The following is a 15172-nucleotide window of genomic DNA, read 5'->3' on the forward strand; positions in this document are numbered from 1 at the left end:
AGCCTCTCAAAAGTCCGTGTCCTTTGAGGATCCCGGGCACTGGAAACAATTCTCGGATTATGGCATTGGGAACCAGGGCCTTCTTTCTTTATCTCTAGCCACATGACATTCTCTTGACTATCCTTGACTCTGCTGCAATTCTAACTCTTTTCCCTAAAAAAAGAAAAAAAATGTAACCCTGCGTCTCCCACTAGTTGTCCATTTCTGAGTCTCTCCCATCACAGACAAGCTCTTAGGACTGACAGATTCCACACTCACTGGTGCTCTCACCTCCTGTTTATTCTTCAACTCACTGACATTTGATCTCCACCATTACCTCAATGGAACTCCCTAGGGCCACTCATAACCTCACAGTCAGCTAGTTCAATGGACTCTTTTCAGCACTCTCACTTAAATTCTCTGAGGAATGAAATTCTCTCCTCCTCTGGTTTCCCAGACACCACTCTCTCTTCTCAGTCTGCATGCTTTGTGCTCTGCTTCTCTCTGTCTTTCATATGCTGCTGAGTCCCAGGGCTCCATTGCCTCATGTATTAGGAATCTCTGGCTCCACGTAGTACATGGCGCCTCGAGGACCATGAGCAGAAAGGGAGGAAATTATTACAAGGACAGACACAGCAATGCCTCATGGAGCCTGCGGGCAGGAATGTGGTCGGGTCCTGGGATGGGCCTGGAGCTTCGAACCAGAAAGCCTTCACTGTTTCTCCCCTGGATGTGTTTGCTCAACTTTTCTCTCTCTCCAGACTGTTCTCTATCACATGGCAGAATGAGGCTGCCCAAACTCCAAGTCTTGCATGTTGTGGGTAAACCCATGTCCAGAAATTGTTTCTCAGGCCCAATTCCAAATTACCTGGAGACAGGGAATCTGATCCATCTTGTGTCAAGTGACTGGCCCTGGTCCAATCAGCTAGGGACAGAGGAGGTGGAGGGTAGAGAGAGGGGTGGACACACAGCACAACCACAGCTCAACCCCGGTGTTAATAGAGGTCACAGGGCAAGGAGAAAATTGAAACACACTCCCTTGAGATATGGACAAAATGGACCGCCTAAGAGGCAGAAGAGTTAATAGAAGGGTTAATGAGAGGCAGTAAAGAAACAGCGTGGGCTTTGAAGTCATACAGGCCTGCATTCAAATTATGGTTCTGCTGCCTACTTATGTGATGTTGTGAAAATTATGTAAGCTCTCCAAGCCTTATTTTTCTCAACAGCAACATGAGAATAGTGCTGTCTATTTTGAAAGACTATTGTGAAAAATAGAGAAAACAGTATTTGAAAAAAACCTCCTATGATTCTGGTTCATGTTGAATTCTCAATAAATGGCAACAAATATTATGGAGACCTGGTATCTGCAGGTAGCTCCTCATTTTGAGTTGTCTTAAAAAACCAAACAAAACAAATAACAACCAAAAACTCTTTATTTACACTTAACATGTTCATACAAAAAACTAGCAGGCTACCTAAGAACTATACAGAACAGGTGTGCTCTGTAATAAATGATATCCAGTTATCACAGGTCCAACTCTTTACTCTCTTCTAGTAAGAAAAAATATATATAATACCTAAAATTATGTTTTCTTTAGGAAAATGAAGTCAAATGGTAACTTTCTCTGGTACCATTTTGAGTGAGTGAATGGTACACATACTAGAGAGGAAAGTGAGCCTTTCCAACCCTGCTCATGCTGCCTCATTTGCCTGGGCTGTCCGGATATCCCCTTTGTCACCTGTTGCAATCTTGCTGCCCCTGTCATGTGCCTCACAACACTCTGCACTTCCCCTAAGATAACACCCATCTGGCTTTACTGGAATTCTTTTGTCTGTCTTCTTTCTTCAGCTACAAGCTCTTTATGAGTAGGGACCAGGGCCTGCCTTCTTCAGCAATGGATCCCCAGCACCAAGCACACGGACAGCCACATACTGCACACTCAGCAATCATTTCTCAACTGAACGCCTAAAAGAATGCATCTTCTTTCCAAAAAAGCTCAAATCTCATCTCCTCCTTGAAATCTCTAATACTGCCCTAATTAATATCCCTCTTTCCTTAACAATTCCAAGGCACAACTCAGAAAGTTTTAAATAGTTTCTAGCTGCTTTTACTCTTCTGAGGAAGGAGAAAAGAAAGGAGCAATTGAGGAGGAAGGTGAAATCAGTCTTTTAAACTATTAGGACAGATTTAAAAATAGACTTAATCCCCACCTGGTTGTAAATATCATCAGATCTTAGCCGACCGATGACCATGCTGATGAAGGTCTCGTTGATAGGCACCCTCTGGAAGTAACTCTCAGGATAGTTGGGTGGTCTTTTGGCTCCTGGTTGGCTGGAATAACCTGTACTTCGAAGCAGCTTACAAATATCATCCATATTCGAATCAGCAGAAGATCGAGCAGCACTGAGCCGTGTTTACAATGGGAAATAAAGGGCCAAAGAAACCGCATATATTAGAAATGCAAAGTCCAGCAAAGCAGAAGAATTTCAGTATAACTTAACTTTATATAATTTTAGATATGACTGTAGGTCAACTTATATCCCTAAAATTCAAAATTATATTTTCAAAAAGCCTGTTGTAATATACCAAACTGATAAGATGGGTTCCTGTATGTATGTACAGTTTTATGTGAAGGTCCATGATCCGTTTCCCTAAAATCCTTGGGGCTGGATTTGTTTCAGAATACAGCGTTTTTCAAATATAAGAAAGTAATGATACATATATCATGTACGATATAATACTCCAGCAGGGTCTTAGATGGCATTCCATGATCAAGATATATTAATATTTCTACAATAAAATTTATGAACATTCACACAAGTGAGATAAATAAAGACTGTCTATAGCCTCATGTCTGCTCCAGTCAGGTGCTGACTCCAAAAGATTTCAAGTTAGGTCAGGTTTGCTGCCAACGTAGTTGCTCTGTATGCATGTTGTGCATGTGTGTATGTTCATATATTTTTGTCAGAGTTCTTTGGATTTCAAAACTGTGGATAAAGAATGTGAACCTGCACCAATTTTCATAAATTTAAACAATAATTTTTAAAAAGTCTATCAATTTCAAGTGGGATATACCAACTGTTTTCTTGGTAAGATGTACCTTCTACAGAGATTTAAGCAGAACATCTATGATTTTTCTGGTGGCTTGAAGTAGTAATCCCCCAAAGAGACTCAATCTTAGACTTGAAGATGACCTCCTATCTGATGTAAGAACCTCCTTTACTACTGCTCTGACTTGTAATTGTTCAGTGTCTCTTCAGTAGTGGATCCTCACATTCTAATGAATTAGCCATTATACCCTAAGGGACAAAGCCGGATTGTCAAAGCTGGGCTTGATTAGCAGATTTTTTTCTTCTTCTTCATGTTTTTTATGGTTTTTGTTTTTCCAGGTACTTTCAGAAATAGAGGCAAGACCATTCATAGCCCATTTTAAAAAACATGGATGGTCAAACTGATGTGAATGAATTACGCATGCTGGTGGATACTCTCCTCACATCCTGATAAAGCTAAAGGAACAGGCCAGCTGAGTAGCCTAATTTATTGCTGAGAAGGCGGCAGTACCAAGTGTGGCTGAAAATACAACATCCCCAAACAATCCCTCTCTGTTGAGGATCTGCCTTTTTGCCCTATTTATTTTGTCCTAATTTGTAAGTCTGAAAATGTTAATTCTAGCCTGCACATCTTTAGCCCAAGTTCCTGACTCCTGCTTATTGACTGTTTCTTCCCCGAATCTTGATTATTTCTGACATTGACCCTGTATCCAGATTCTGACTCATTTATTTAACAAATTGAAAACTGTACATTAGGGACTGAAATCACAGCTGGTTAAGGTGGGTCCTGTTTTTAAGACCCTGCTTCTTGAAGTCATAGCTCTGTAAAGACACATGTAACACATGGTTGGGATGTGCGTTACTGTTTGTTCTGTTTTTGGTTCTACATATACATGGGTAAGAATTCACTTTCAACCTGGCCCTGAATGATAACTTTTCAAAATGTATCAACCTGAAAATGATAACAGAAAACTCATTCATTTCCTTACATCTGCCAAGGAGTAGTATTTGAAAACTTAAAAAAAAAATTCATTAGACTGCCAAAATTCCCAAATTAATCTTTCAGGTAAGGAAAATTCACATTCCTTTTAAAAAAAAACTGAGGTATCATGATGGACATGATAAGCTATATATCGCTAATAATCTATAATAAATTACTCTATATATACTAGATTATATGACATATAATCTATTATAATGATGATATGAAACACAGATTGTTATATTTCTACATTATGTATTATACTTAGAAGTGATAAGAATCTTACACTTTTGCATTCTAGATCATATTGCTGCTGTTCACAATAAAAGGAGGATGGAAACCTACACTGTACTTTACCAATAGCAGTGCTTTTGGAGGGTGTAGTCTTAGCCCAGGGATACCTGTATCGATAGTAAGAAACGAGCATTCTCTCTCTGATTTCTCCTTCAATCTTTTGGTCGATGACCAGGAGCATAACTCCATATAAGTACAGTGCTTCACACTATGACGAGAAAAAGACAACAGCCAAGTTCACAGGAGTACACATGCTTATGGAGTGAAGCTGATAATGTGTAAAAGGATCACTCTGCTCTGGTTCCTCCTAAAAACTTTACATTACAAGGAGAATGCAGGTTCCCCCCAAAGGGTTCTCACCTTCTGTACAGAATGAGCTTCGAAAAGTTTATGCAAAATAAAGTTTAATTTACAATGACTATCTTTCAGTTGGTCTATTTTTCATATTTTGCTTGGGATACCAAAATGGAATCCCAACATTATGAATACATAATAAGTCATTCACTTATTTAACAAACATTTCTTAAGTGATCATGATGTACTAGGTACCAGGCTAGATGTCTGGGATGCAAAAGATAAAGAAGATAGGATTGTTACACTGAGGAAGCTCATAACCTGCACATAATCTTTATTCACTTGTAGCTCTGCTCAAAGTCTACTATGTTCTAAATTCAGACAAAGACCTGCCAGTTAGAAGATAATTATCAGTTTATTTTGCTTCTCCTTAAAGAAGGATACACTGTATGTATTTGTGACTTACAGGAAAAAAAGTAACGCTAAGTTTGACATTCTTGATTTTTAAATTTTAAGTGGTCACTACTACTTACTAGAAGTTGTTTTCCATCTTCATTGAGAAGCACCGTTTCTAAGGTTTGCTGAATATAAACACCTTCATTGAGATCATCTAGATATCTAGAAATGAAACCCCAGAGCAAGTTATTCATTGATAATAAAAATGTTAATATCTCTGAAGAAGGACAGTAAAGATTTTTAAAAGATTAGGCAAGATACCAGGCATTCTGGCCTTCAAATAGTTTGTGGCCATTCATGCTCTTAGGAATAGATTGGTGAGCAGGAACTCATAGTGATCAGGGCCACAGATTATTTATGGCCACTCCAAGTAAAAGGAATATTCCATAGTCCTGATTTACGAATTACAGATATCTTGGGAATAATGGCATAAAAACATGGACTAGTTTAAAAGCTAATGAATAATGAATTCTTATGGGCTAGAAGGAAGACAATATTGTCTGGTCAGGGATAAGAAGGAAGGCTATGGTTACCAACGCTACAAAAATAAGTTCCTTTTTTTTTCCACTTCTCATATATAATAAACTAAATTAGGATCAAGATTGAAAGCCAACTGACTTGGTACAAAGCAAGATGATTATAATCCTTAACAAGAGCAGGAAATAATATTAAAACTCTAAAATACTTAAGATGACTAGTGCCACAGGAAGGAAAAGATAATTATCCATGGTATGAGCTAGTAAATTTCTTAGTAACTCAGAAAGATATACACGTTCTAGTCCATCCCTTCTCCCTCTCCACTATTTACTATCAAAATAAGCTATGACTAAATTAGTCAATACCTGTTTAAGTCTACAATATATTTATGCACACTTTGAAATGCTAAATAAAATCTGGTCACAATTTCTGTGTTGTTTTCCCGAAACTCTTCATCTAAATCCTGTAGCTCTGGCTTAGCTTCCAGTTTGCTTTCCCATAATTCTGGACCCTAAGAAGAAAAACACATTTATGTGAAACATCAAGAAAAGAGTCACAAACCAATAGAATTATTGGTAACAATTTCAAAACAGTCTTTTAAAAATTTGTTCTTATGCCTCAAAAGGGATATCAAAAATTGAAAGCAGAGGAACAGAAAGTAATGAAGATCTCAGAAGCACAGATATAAAATCCCTTTGAAAGAAATGGACTTGAATTGCAACAATTGACATGCTTTTAAGTGTGGGGTACTTCAATGTGAAACACATTATACCAAAGTTATCTTTTTAAGATTTGATTATATTGTGTTAGGGCTTCCACACAGTATATTATTTTAAAGTTAGTTGATACTAAATTTGGTTGAAAAGCTTTTCTTTTTAACTCCTTCTCCATAATTACTTAACCTCTCAGAGTCTCCTGGTTTCCAAGGAAAGCATGCTTTTGTAGAAAAGACTGGTAAGAAAAGCTGTTGAGGAAGATTACCTTAAAATAGCTGAAATCAAATATGATATCTCCGTATTTCTGTTGATCAGCTCGGTCTTTTAACCTGAATACAGCAGGAATAAACTCAGAGAGCCTCAGAAGTTCAGCAATGATGGCATTGCCACAGGAAACAATTCTTAGGATTGCTTGGCCACAGAGGTTATTCTCAGCCAAAAAGTCCAACATCGTGAGGATAATCAACTACTCTGTGCCCGGCCACAGGAAAATGTGTAACTGGCTTCAGAGCTGGGGTCTGTAAATCATCAGATGAAACCAGGTCTGCAGATATACTGGCCGCTCCATTAAAGGACCTGTATCCCCCCCCCAAAAAAAGTATGAAAATCTCCATTTTTTTAAGGAACCACGTGAAACACACACACAATATTTTTCTTCCAAACTCACTGAAAAAAATTTGTAACACATAATGAGTTCTGATATGGAGGGAGGGCATTTAATTTCCACTCTTCATGTTTTCCTTGTAGAGGAACTTTGCTAAATTGCTACTCTTGGCCTCTTTCTCAACACTTTATTCACTTCTCTCCATGAGAAAAGACTTGATGTAGCTGATCCCTGAGCTTGTGAGAAGGTTCCAAGGTGCCCTACATTGGGAACAGATTATTAAATTTTCCTTACAGGAATTGTACCACTTCTTTTACCTTTGGGAAAAGATAACTATGTCCTAAAATCTACTAGAATTAGATGAGGGAACAACCTTTAAAAATGTTTTTTTCAGGGGATTCCCTGGCAGTGCAGTGGTTAGGACTCTGTGCTTTTACTGCTGAGGGCCTGGGTTCAATCCCTGGTTGGGAAACTAAGATCCCACAAGCTGCGCGGCACAGCCAAAAAAAAAAGAAAAAAAAAGTTTTTTTCATATGTCAAGTATGGGAGGTCCTGTTATTGAGACTAATATATGCCTGAGAAATGTGACAGGGTGACTCTAAAAGTAAGGACAACTATTTCATACTAAGCAGTGGAGAAGTTCTGATTAGGAATGTATCTTCAAATGATATCATCAAAACTTCTGACAATAAGTTTTATGCTTAACAAAATTGAGAGTAAAGTTGCAGAAACTCTGTACTCAATGGACAAACCAAGAACAAGTCAAAAGCTGGCTTCATCAAATCGTGATTTCGATAATACAGTGTTTTGTACTCCACAGTTGTCTTTCATAGTATGAGCTTTAAATGGGTAATTTTTGCAAAAAATTTCCAAGGCATCATGCATTTTTCCAGAGGGCCTCCCAATTCTTTTTCACCTCATTATCTTTTGAAGTGTTAATTGTGTCATCATCTTTGTTGCATTTCTCTCCTCTAATTGTTAATTTAGCTAGGTCATCATTTGTGAACTTCATGGAAGCCTAAATTATTTTTCAACTTCATAAAGGCCTGTGACTTCCCAACATTTGCACTTTCACTTGGCATTGGGATCCTGCTCTATCAACATGATGTCAACAATTAAGAAAACTGACCAAGAGACTTCCCTTGTAGTCCCGTGGTTAAGACTCTGTGCTCCCAGTGCAGGGGACACAGGTTCGATCCCTGCTTCGGGAACTAAGATCCCCACATGCTGCATGGCCTGGCCAAAAAAAAAAAAAAAAAAAGACTGACCAAAAAGAAAAGTAAGAATTTAATGACCAAATAGACAGCTTTGGACAAGGATAGCTGAATGAGGACTAATGTTACAAGTGGTCAGTTTATTAAGATGTTTACATCAATGCCACTTTTGAGTTCCTCTGTAGCCACAGCAAAACATTCCTCAATGCCTGTCACACATTTTTAAAGTTCACCCACGTGATGAGCTACCTACTGTAGGTATCTATTACCTGGAAGCTCTGTATAACCCTTCAGGGTTTTCTTTTTTCCTTTTGGAAGTTTCTATCATTGACTCACAATTTGGAAATGTCTTCATTTACTGGGATGCTGTGGCAGCAACTGCTGGCTCCTCAACAGTACTTCCCACTCACCTACTCCTTTCTTATTCTAGAGGACAAAACATTCAGATCCTCACTTTCCCTCCCTTGAAGCCAGGTTAGACATGCGACTCACTTGTGACCGATGAGATAGAAGAAGTCTATGGCAGAACTTTTAGGAAATGTTTTTTTTTCTCCAGCTACAAGGAGAGAGGCATGTCAAGAGAAATTTCTCTTGTTGCTCCGGCTATCCCCCTTCTTCTTGCCTTTGAGTGTGGTCCAATGAATATTTGATGCCTGAAGCTGCAGTAGCCACCTTGAGACCATGAGGTAACAGGCCTAAGAGAAAAAACGCCAAGAACCTGCAGACTGTGGTGCGGAAGGAAAGAATCTAAATTCTTATTGATGTTACTGATTCCTTGATTCAACTGTGGCACTACCTACCTCTGTAATCCTTGTTAAATGGACTGCTTTTATGGTTTACCTAATGTTAATTGGGTTCTGGATTATATGCAGGTGAAAGCATTTCCAATGATACAGATTCACTTACTCAACAAATATCTACCCAGTGCCTACTATGTGCCAAGCACTGTTTTAGGACCTGAGGCTACCGTAGTGACCACAACTAACTTCCTGCTTTCATGAAGCCTACATACTATTGGGAGTGGGAAAGAGATAAACAAATAAACATATTACATATCAGGCTTTGATAACGCTGTAAAGAAAAGCATGACAAAGGGATGGAGCGTGTGTTATTTTACATACAGGAGAGTGTAAAAGCCTCTCTGGTAAGATGATATTTGAGCAGAGGCCAGAGCAAGTGAGGGATCAAGCAGTAAGGGTATCTATAGCCCCTAAGATGGTCCCCAATGACCTCCACCTTCCTATTCATTCCCTGAGTGTGACTTACTGTCTCCCATCTAAGGAAGGGAATAGGGCAGATGTGAAAGATGCCATTTCTGAAATGAGATTGCAAAAAAGACTGTGACCTCTGGCTTGGGAGCCCTTTCCAGCGTGTGTGTCTTGGGAGAAGCAAGTTGTTAGGTTGTGAGACAGCCCTGTGGAGGAGCCCTTGGGACGATGGAGAAGTCTGCCAACCACCACTTGAGTGAGCTGGAAAATAGATCCCCCCAACCCCAGTTTGTGTTCACAGCACAGCAACCTCCCAAGAGCCCCTGAGCCAAAGGCACCCAGCTAAGCCACATAGCTGATTCCTGACCACAAATGTTAATAAGACAATAAATGCTTATTGTTTTATAGCCACTAGGTTTGAGGGTAATTTGTTAGTTTACTGATAGTGATCTAAGAGAAGGGCATTCCAGGAAGGGGTTACAAGTAAGTACTACAGGACAGAAGCAGAGATAGGGGAGGTGGAGTTGGGTCCCATAGCAGAGATTACTGAGAAGCCACTACAGTTGTCCACAACTCTCTCTCATGAGGGTTGTGTATAATACACATTAAGGCATAAATTAGTAACAACTGTGTTCAGTTTTCTCTGTGATGCTTGCTTGTTAAGACACGTTGATCTCTAATAGGCTGAATTTCAGATAATTTCATTCCATTTTTCCCACTGAAACGGACTGCCTTGGAAAATAAGACAAGTGAGAAAATAAAGGAAAATGAGAACAAAAGTCACCTGAAGTCCTCTGAAGACCACTAAACTAACCCAGGTCTCAGGAGGATGAAACTTTAGACTCAATTCAGAGGAGGTAAGGCTATGATGAACAGGTCTAACTGCTACCATTTGGGTATCAAGATAGGACAGACAACGTGGCCAAAGAGAAAACAGCTTAAAGCAAGTCAACATGACCTGCCTTCTTTCCCAACGAACAGACAGACAGATATACTCGGCGCCTGCACGCACGTGGTCAGGGAGGCTTAGGCCTGGGATAATGACTTAAGTCAAAATTCTTGTGTGTCCAAGTCTTATTTTAATCCTTTTTACCTAAGAGTTACACTGCAGGCAACTTTCAAAATATTATTTGGCTAAAGTCTTTGGTAAATAGCCTCACTGTTGGCTGAAAAACTGGTCCTAAAGAACAGAATCTAAGAAGCATAATTAAAGATGCCTAATCATGTTGCAGTGAACTCAGAGGTAGGTGGCTTTATAAAAGATGTTAAGACTTAGTTGAGATTAAAAAAAAAATTCACTCTAGAATGAGATGCAAATAAACATGGTAGAAGAAGCTATATTAAATCTTCCTTTTTTTTTAAATTGGGGTATAGTTGCTTTACAATGTTGTGTTAGTTTATGCTGTTCAGAGAAGTGACTCAGCTATATGTATACATATATCCCCTAACTCCCTCTTTTTTGGATTTCCTTCCCATTTAGGTCACCACAGAGCACTGAGTAGAGTTCCCTGTACTATATAGCAGGTTCTCATTAGTTATCTATGTTATACATATTATTGTATATATGTCAATCCTAATCTCCCAGTTCATCTCTCCCCCGCCCCCAACAAATCTTCCTTTTAGAGGTTCTGCTGGTGCTAGGGATGAAGACAACTCATAAAGACCAGCTTTCTCAGTAGAGGCTCTCTTACTATTTGACATGCAATGAAACCAGAGATCCCACTCAATTTCCTAATTTTGTTTTTACAAGGCACCCAGAAAAGTGGTTGTAACTTCATTTTCAAGAATTTGGTACGGAATTATGATTTTTAGTTTGGAAAGTAATCCTAGACAAAAGACAACATGCTTTCAAGAATAAAGCATGGCAACATCATACCAATTACCCAATGAGTACAGAACTGAATTCTGAAAATTAAATTGCCCTGGGAAGAACCAATCTTTATCCTACTCAGAGGACAAAAGAAGATTGATCTATTTTAATCCTTTTATAAAACCTCAGCTCCATAAAGAAAGAAGCACTGGTCTCCACCAATCCGTTATCAGGAACAAACTATAGCGGTTGTTGATCAAAAGGGACCGGCATATCTCTTCCAGAAAAGTTCTAAAATAAGCCTAATCACTCTAGTCTGAGAATCCTGAAAAAGAAAGAAAAACCGGAAGGTGTTCCCTGTTATGGGCAAAGGCAGTAAAGCCTCTCTCTCCCCCTTCTCCCAGCAACTCCTAGGCTGGAGGAAGCTCCACGCGCTTGGAATCAGTCAATCAGGAGACCCAGTTCCATTACCGGCTCTGTGTTTTTTAGTTTTTTTAACTGTACGACCACAGACAAATTAGGACCCTCGAAACCATTTTTTGAAATTCAAAGGACTTTGGCATGTCGTACATAGGTGGGGGAATTAAGGTGCAGAGAGGAGCAATGATTTGCCCAAACTCACAGCCCGTGGTAGAACTGGAATTCAAACCCGGGTCCGTCAGACCGTAGAAGTTTCCACCAACCACTCAGGTTTCTGGAGAGTAAATGGAGAAATGACGACGCCCACAGAACACTGCTCCCGGAAACTTGGAAGGCTCAGATGCAGACTAAGCAGCTGAACATCACTTCCTAAAGCGCCAAAGAGGTGTGGAAAATTGTTTCCACCTGAGTGGAGGAGATGCAGAGCCTGGACTGCAGCAGCAGCTCCAGGAAAACCCTCAGTCCTCCACGCCAGGCTCCCCCATCCAGACCCCACCCCATGCCGCAGAAGCCCCCACCAAGGCCAGCGCGGCCCAGCCCTGGGGCGGGGGAGGGGACGGAGGACGTGAAGGAGTGGGCGCGCGCACACCGCCCCTACTCACCTGTCACGCGGGCCGCGCCAGGGCGCACGCGCAGGGCCGGCGGTCGCACGCGGAGTCAGCGCCCCGGCCACCACCCCTCCGTCTCCGCAGGGGTTCCCTTCTACCCCCAGCCCTTATCCACAGCCGGCCAGACCCCGGCTTCCGCCCGGGGCTCCCTCAGCCGTCACATGACAAAAGGGCGGAGAGCGGGGCGGGGCGTCATGTGACCACTCGCCGGCGACGACTGATGACGCCTGAGCCCGCGCTCGCCGTTTCAGCGACAGGGGAAGGGAGTTAAGGAAGTAGTTGGGGGTCCTGGTGTGGGGAGTCTGGGCGCAGCCAGACGGAGCTACATCGGGCAGCCAGGTAAGGCAAGAGCGGAGCATGGCGATGGGGAGGGTGATGGGAGGTGCTGCCTCCCTCTCGGGCTCTTCGCCGGTGCCGCGAGCTACGGTCTGTGGACCTGTGTTATGGTCCTGGTTCTTTTCACGCCACAGCAATGAGGCTGGGGCGGTTTACCTCCCTCTCCAAGACGCCATCTCTCCATCCTTGGGCTCTATGTGTGTGGGGCAAAGATCACGAATTCTTTTTTTATTTTTTATTGAAATATAGTTGATTTACAATGTGTTAATTTCAGGTGTACAGCAAAGTGATTCAGGTAAATATATATGTATACTTATATATATATAGAGAGAGAGAGTGATTTAGGTAAATGTGTATATATATATTCTTTTTCAGATTCTTTTCCTTTATAGGTTATTAAGATATTGAATATAGGTTCCCGTGCTATACAGTAGGACCTTGTTTTGCCTATTTTATATATCGTAGTGTGAGATCACGAATTCTTGATCTAAATAAATCTGGTTTGAGCCGGCTTTCAAAGCAGGGCCTTGGGCAGATCGTTTAAATAAACTCTCTGGGCGTCAGTTTCCTTTTCTCTCCTATAAATGGTTGTGAGGATTAACCATAATGAGAACGAATTGTAGGGGCACCAGTTTATGGCTTGCCATAGGGAACCTAGAAATGGTGGTTTCCGTTATTGATGTAGCTCTGCCAAATCTTTATTGGTCACCTATTTTGTGTGAAGAGCTGTTCTATGTTATGTGGAATCTGTCAGAATTCTAGTTTAAGTTGCTCCCAGGGTGAAAGAGTGGCAGATATGGGAGCAAGTAGTTATGATGGTTTTTAAAATAGAACGGGGTGGGGGGGGGGGAGGGGGAGAGAGAGAGAGAGAGAGGGATAGTGGTAGCATGAAGGAGAGAACAAGCAACTGAGAGGGCTTCATAAAGATGTAACCTTGCATATTGGAAAAGAAGATACAGTTATGGCTGAACTTGTATAGGGCCCTGTGGATTTAAAGGAGGTCAGCACAGTATCTAAATTATTTGCTCTGTGCATACCACTTGTACAGAAAGATGAGAGGAGTATTTTTATTTTTATATTAGCTAATAATTGGCCTCACCTACAGAGAATCTTATAAACCTGCTCTGATCTGAATGTTTGTGTCCTCCTCCTACCCCCACCCCCCAATTCCTAAAGCCAGTGTGATGGTATTAAGAGGTAGAGCCTTTGGGAAGAGCTTAGGTCACGAGGATGGAGCCCTGCTAATAGGCTTAATACCTTTATAAAAGAGGCTCCAGAGAGCTCCCTTGCCCCTTCTACCATGTGAAGACACAGAGCTAGAAGGCCCTGGCCATGAATCACCAGAAGAGGGTCTTCACCAGAATGCGACTATGCTGGTGCCTTGACCTTTGGACTTCCCAACCTCCAGAACTGTGAGAAATGTTTTTGTCGTTTATACGTTACTGTGTCTGGTATTTTGTTACAGCGGCACCAACAGACAAAGACAAGGCCTGTTAGGGAAGGCAACATAACATGCTAGGGAAAAGCTCAGGAAGTGCATAACCTTGTTTTAAACTTTCTTTGAGACCATAGGTACAGAGAACAAAACAGTCACAGTTCCCTGGGGAAGGCTCCAAAGGGGGTTAGTTTAAACCAGGGTTTCTCAACCACTGCACTGTTGACATTTGGTGCCAAATAATTCTTTGCTGTGCGGGGCTGTCCTGTGAATTATGTACTTAGCTGTACTTAGTGGGAGAAATAGGGAAAAGTGCGTTTAGTCCATCTTTCACCTCCAGCCATTCTCTTTGCTCCTCGATCTGAGTCGTTCCTCTTGATAGTGCAGAATTAACAGACGAATGTTTTCCCCACCTCTCTGCAAGTGTAAAGTTTCACTGGAGTAATGTGAATTTTGCATTCATATAAGGATGGCTACCATGTAGCAGACACTTTACATTTATCCTGGATTACATTAATCCTTATATACACTGTGTCGTAGTCAGCTCAGGCTGCTATTAAAAGAATACCATAGACTGGTGGCTTAAACAACAGAAATTTATTTCTCACAGATTTGGAGACTGGAAGTTGGGGACCATGGTGCTGGTATGGTTGGATACTGGTGAGGGCTCTCTTCCTGGTTCGTAGACAGCCACCTTACTGTATCTTTTCATGGTGGACAGATAGAGCAAACCCTGGTGTCTCTTCCTCTTCTAATGACACTAATCCCATCATGAGGGCTCCCCCCTCATTTAAACTTAATCAACTCCCAAAGGCTCCATCTCTATATGTCATCACATTGGGAGTTAGGGTAAACATAAATTTGGGGGGGACAAAGTTACCTCAGTGTTCTCCATACTTGAATTATTTGGGGTGCTTCATAAAAATACAGTTTCCTCAGTGTCCACTAGAGACTGATTCAATAGGTCTGAGATAGTATCCATTAATAACTGTATTTTTAGTAAGTATTTCAACTGATTCTTAAGATCAGACAAGTTTGAGAAAACTACAAAATTTAATTTAGGGGACTTCCCTGGTGGCGTAGTGATTGAGAATCAGCCTGCCAATGCAAGGGACGCGGGTTCGAACCCTGGTCCAGGAAGATCCCACATGCCGCGGGGCAACTAAGCCCCCGCTCCACAACTACTGAGCCCGTGTGCCACAACTACTGAGCCTGTGCTCTAGAGCCCGCGCTCCACAACAAGAGAAGCCACCGTAATGAGAAGCCCGGGCACCACAACGAATAGTAG

General features: G+C 41.2%; 2 protein-coding genes across 7 annotated transcripts in view; one reads left to right on the plus strand and one right to left on the minus strand.

Moving 5' to 3' along the window:
• WASHC5 (WASH complex subunit 5) overlaps nucleotides 1-12236 on the minus strand; it is a 55745-nt gene extending 43509 nt beyond the window's left edge. For 2 of the 4 annotated variants that reach the window (XR_009516650.1, XM_059995179.1), the window contains exons 1-6: nucleotides 12108-12235; nucleotides 6515-6825; nucleotides 5899-6044; nucleotides 5134-5218; nucleotides 4414-4514; nucleotides 2191-2383 (exon numbers count right to left, since the gene is read on the minus strand). Coding sequence is in view for 3 of the 4 variants with exons in the window: in XM_059995179.1 (XP_059851162.1) it covers nucleotides 2191-2383; nucleotides 4414-4514; nucleotides 5134-5218; nucleotides 5899-6044; nucleotides 6515-6700 (711 nt within the window). In the remaining variant the exon portion in view is untranslated. Of the gene's footprint in view, nucleotides 1-2190; nucleotides 2384-4413; nucleotides 4515-5133; nucleotides 5219-5898; nucleotides 6045-6514; nucleotides 6826-8559; nucleotides 8763-11707; nucleotides 11875-12107 lie in introns of all 4 variants that reach the window. The other 2 variants (XM_059995182.1, XM_059995181.1) reach the window with 2 other exon arrangements.
• Nucleotides 12237-12315: 79 nt separating this feature from the next.
• Nucleotides 12316-15172, plus strand: part of NSMCE2 (NSE2 (MMS21) homolog, SMC5-SMC6 complex SUMO ligase) — a 224505-nt gene continuing 221648 nt past the window's right edge. Inside the window, exon 1 of one of the 3 annotated variants that reach the window (XM_059995185.1) lies at nucleotides 12316-12452. The gene's annotated coding sequence lies outside the window, so the exon portion shown is untranslated. The remainder of the gene's footprint in view (nucleotides 12453-15172) is intronic. The other 2 variants (XM_059995184.1, XM_059995186.1) reach the window with 2 other exon arrangements.

The sequence above is a fragment of the Delphinus delphis genome, chromosome 17, assembly GCF_949987515.2.
Source record: "Delphinus delphis chromosome 17, mDelDel1.2, whole genome shotgun sequence".
NCBI lineage: Eukaryota > Metazoa > Chordata > Mammalia > Artiodactyla > Delphinidae > Delphinus > Delphinus delphis.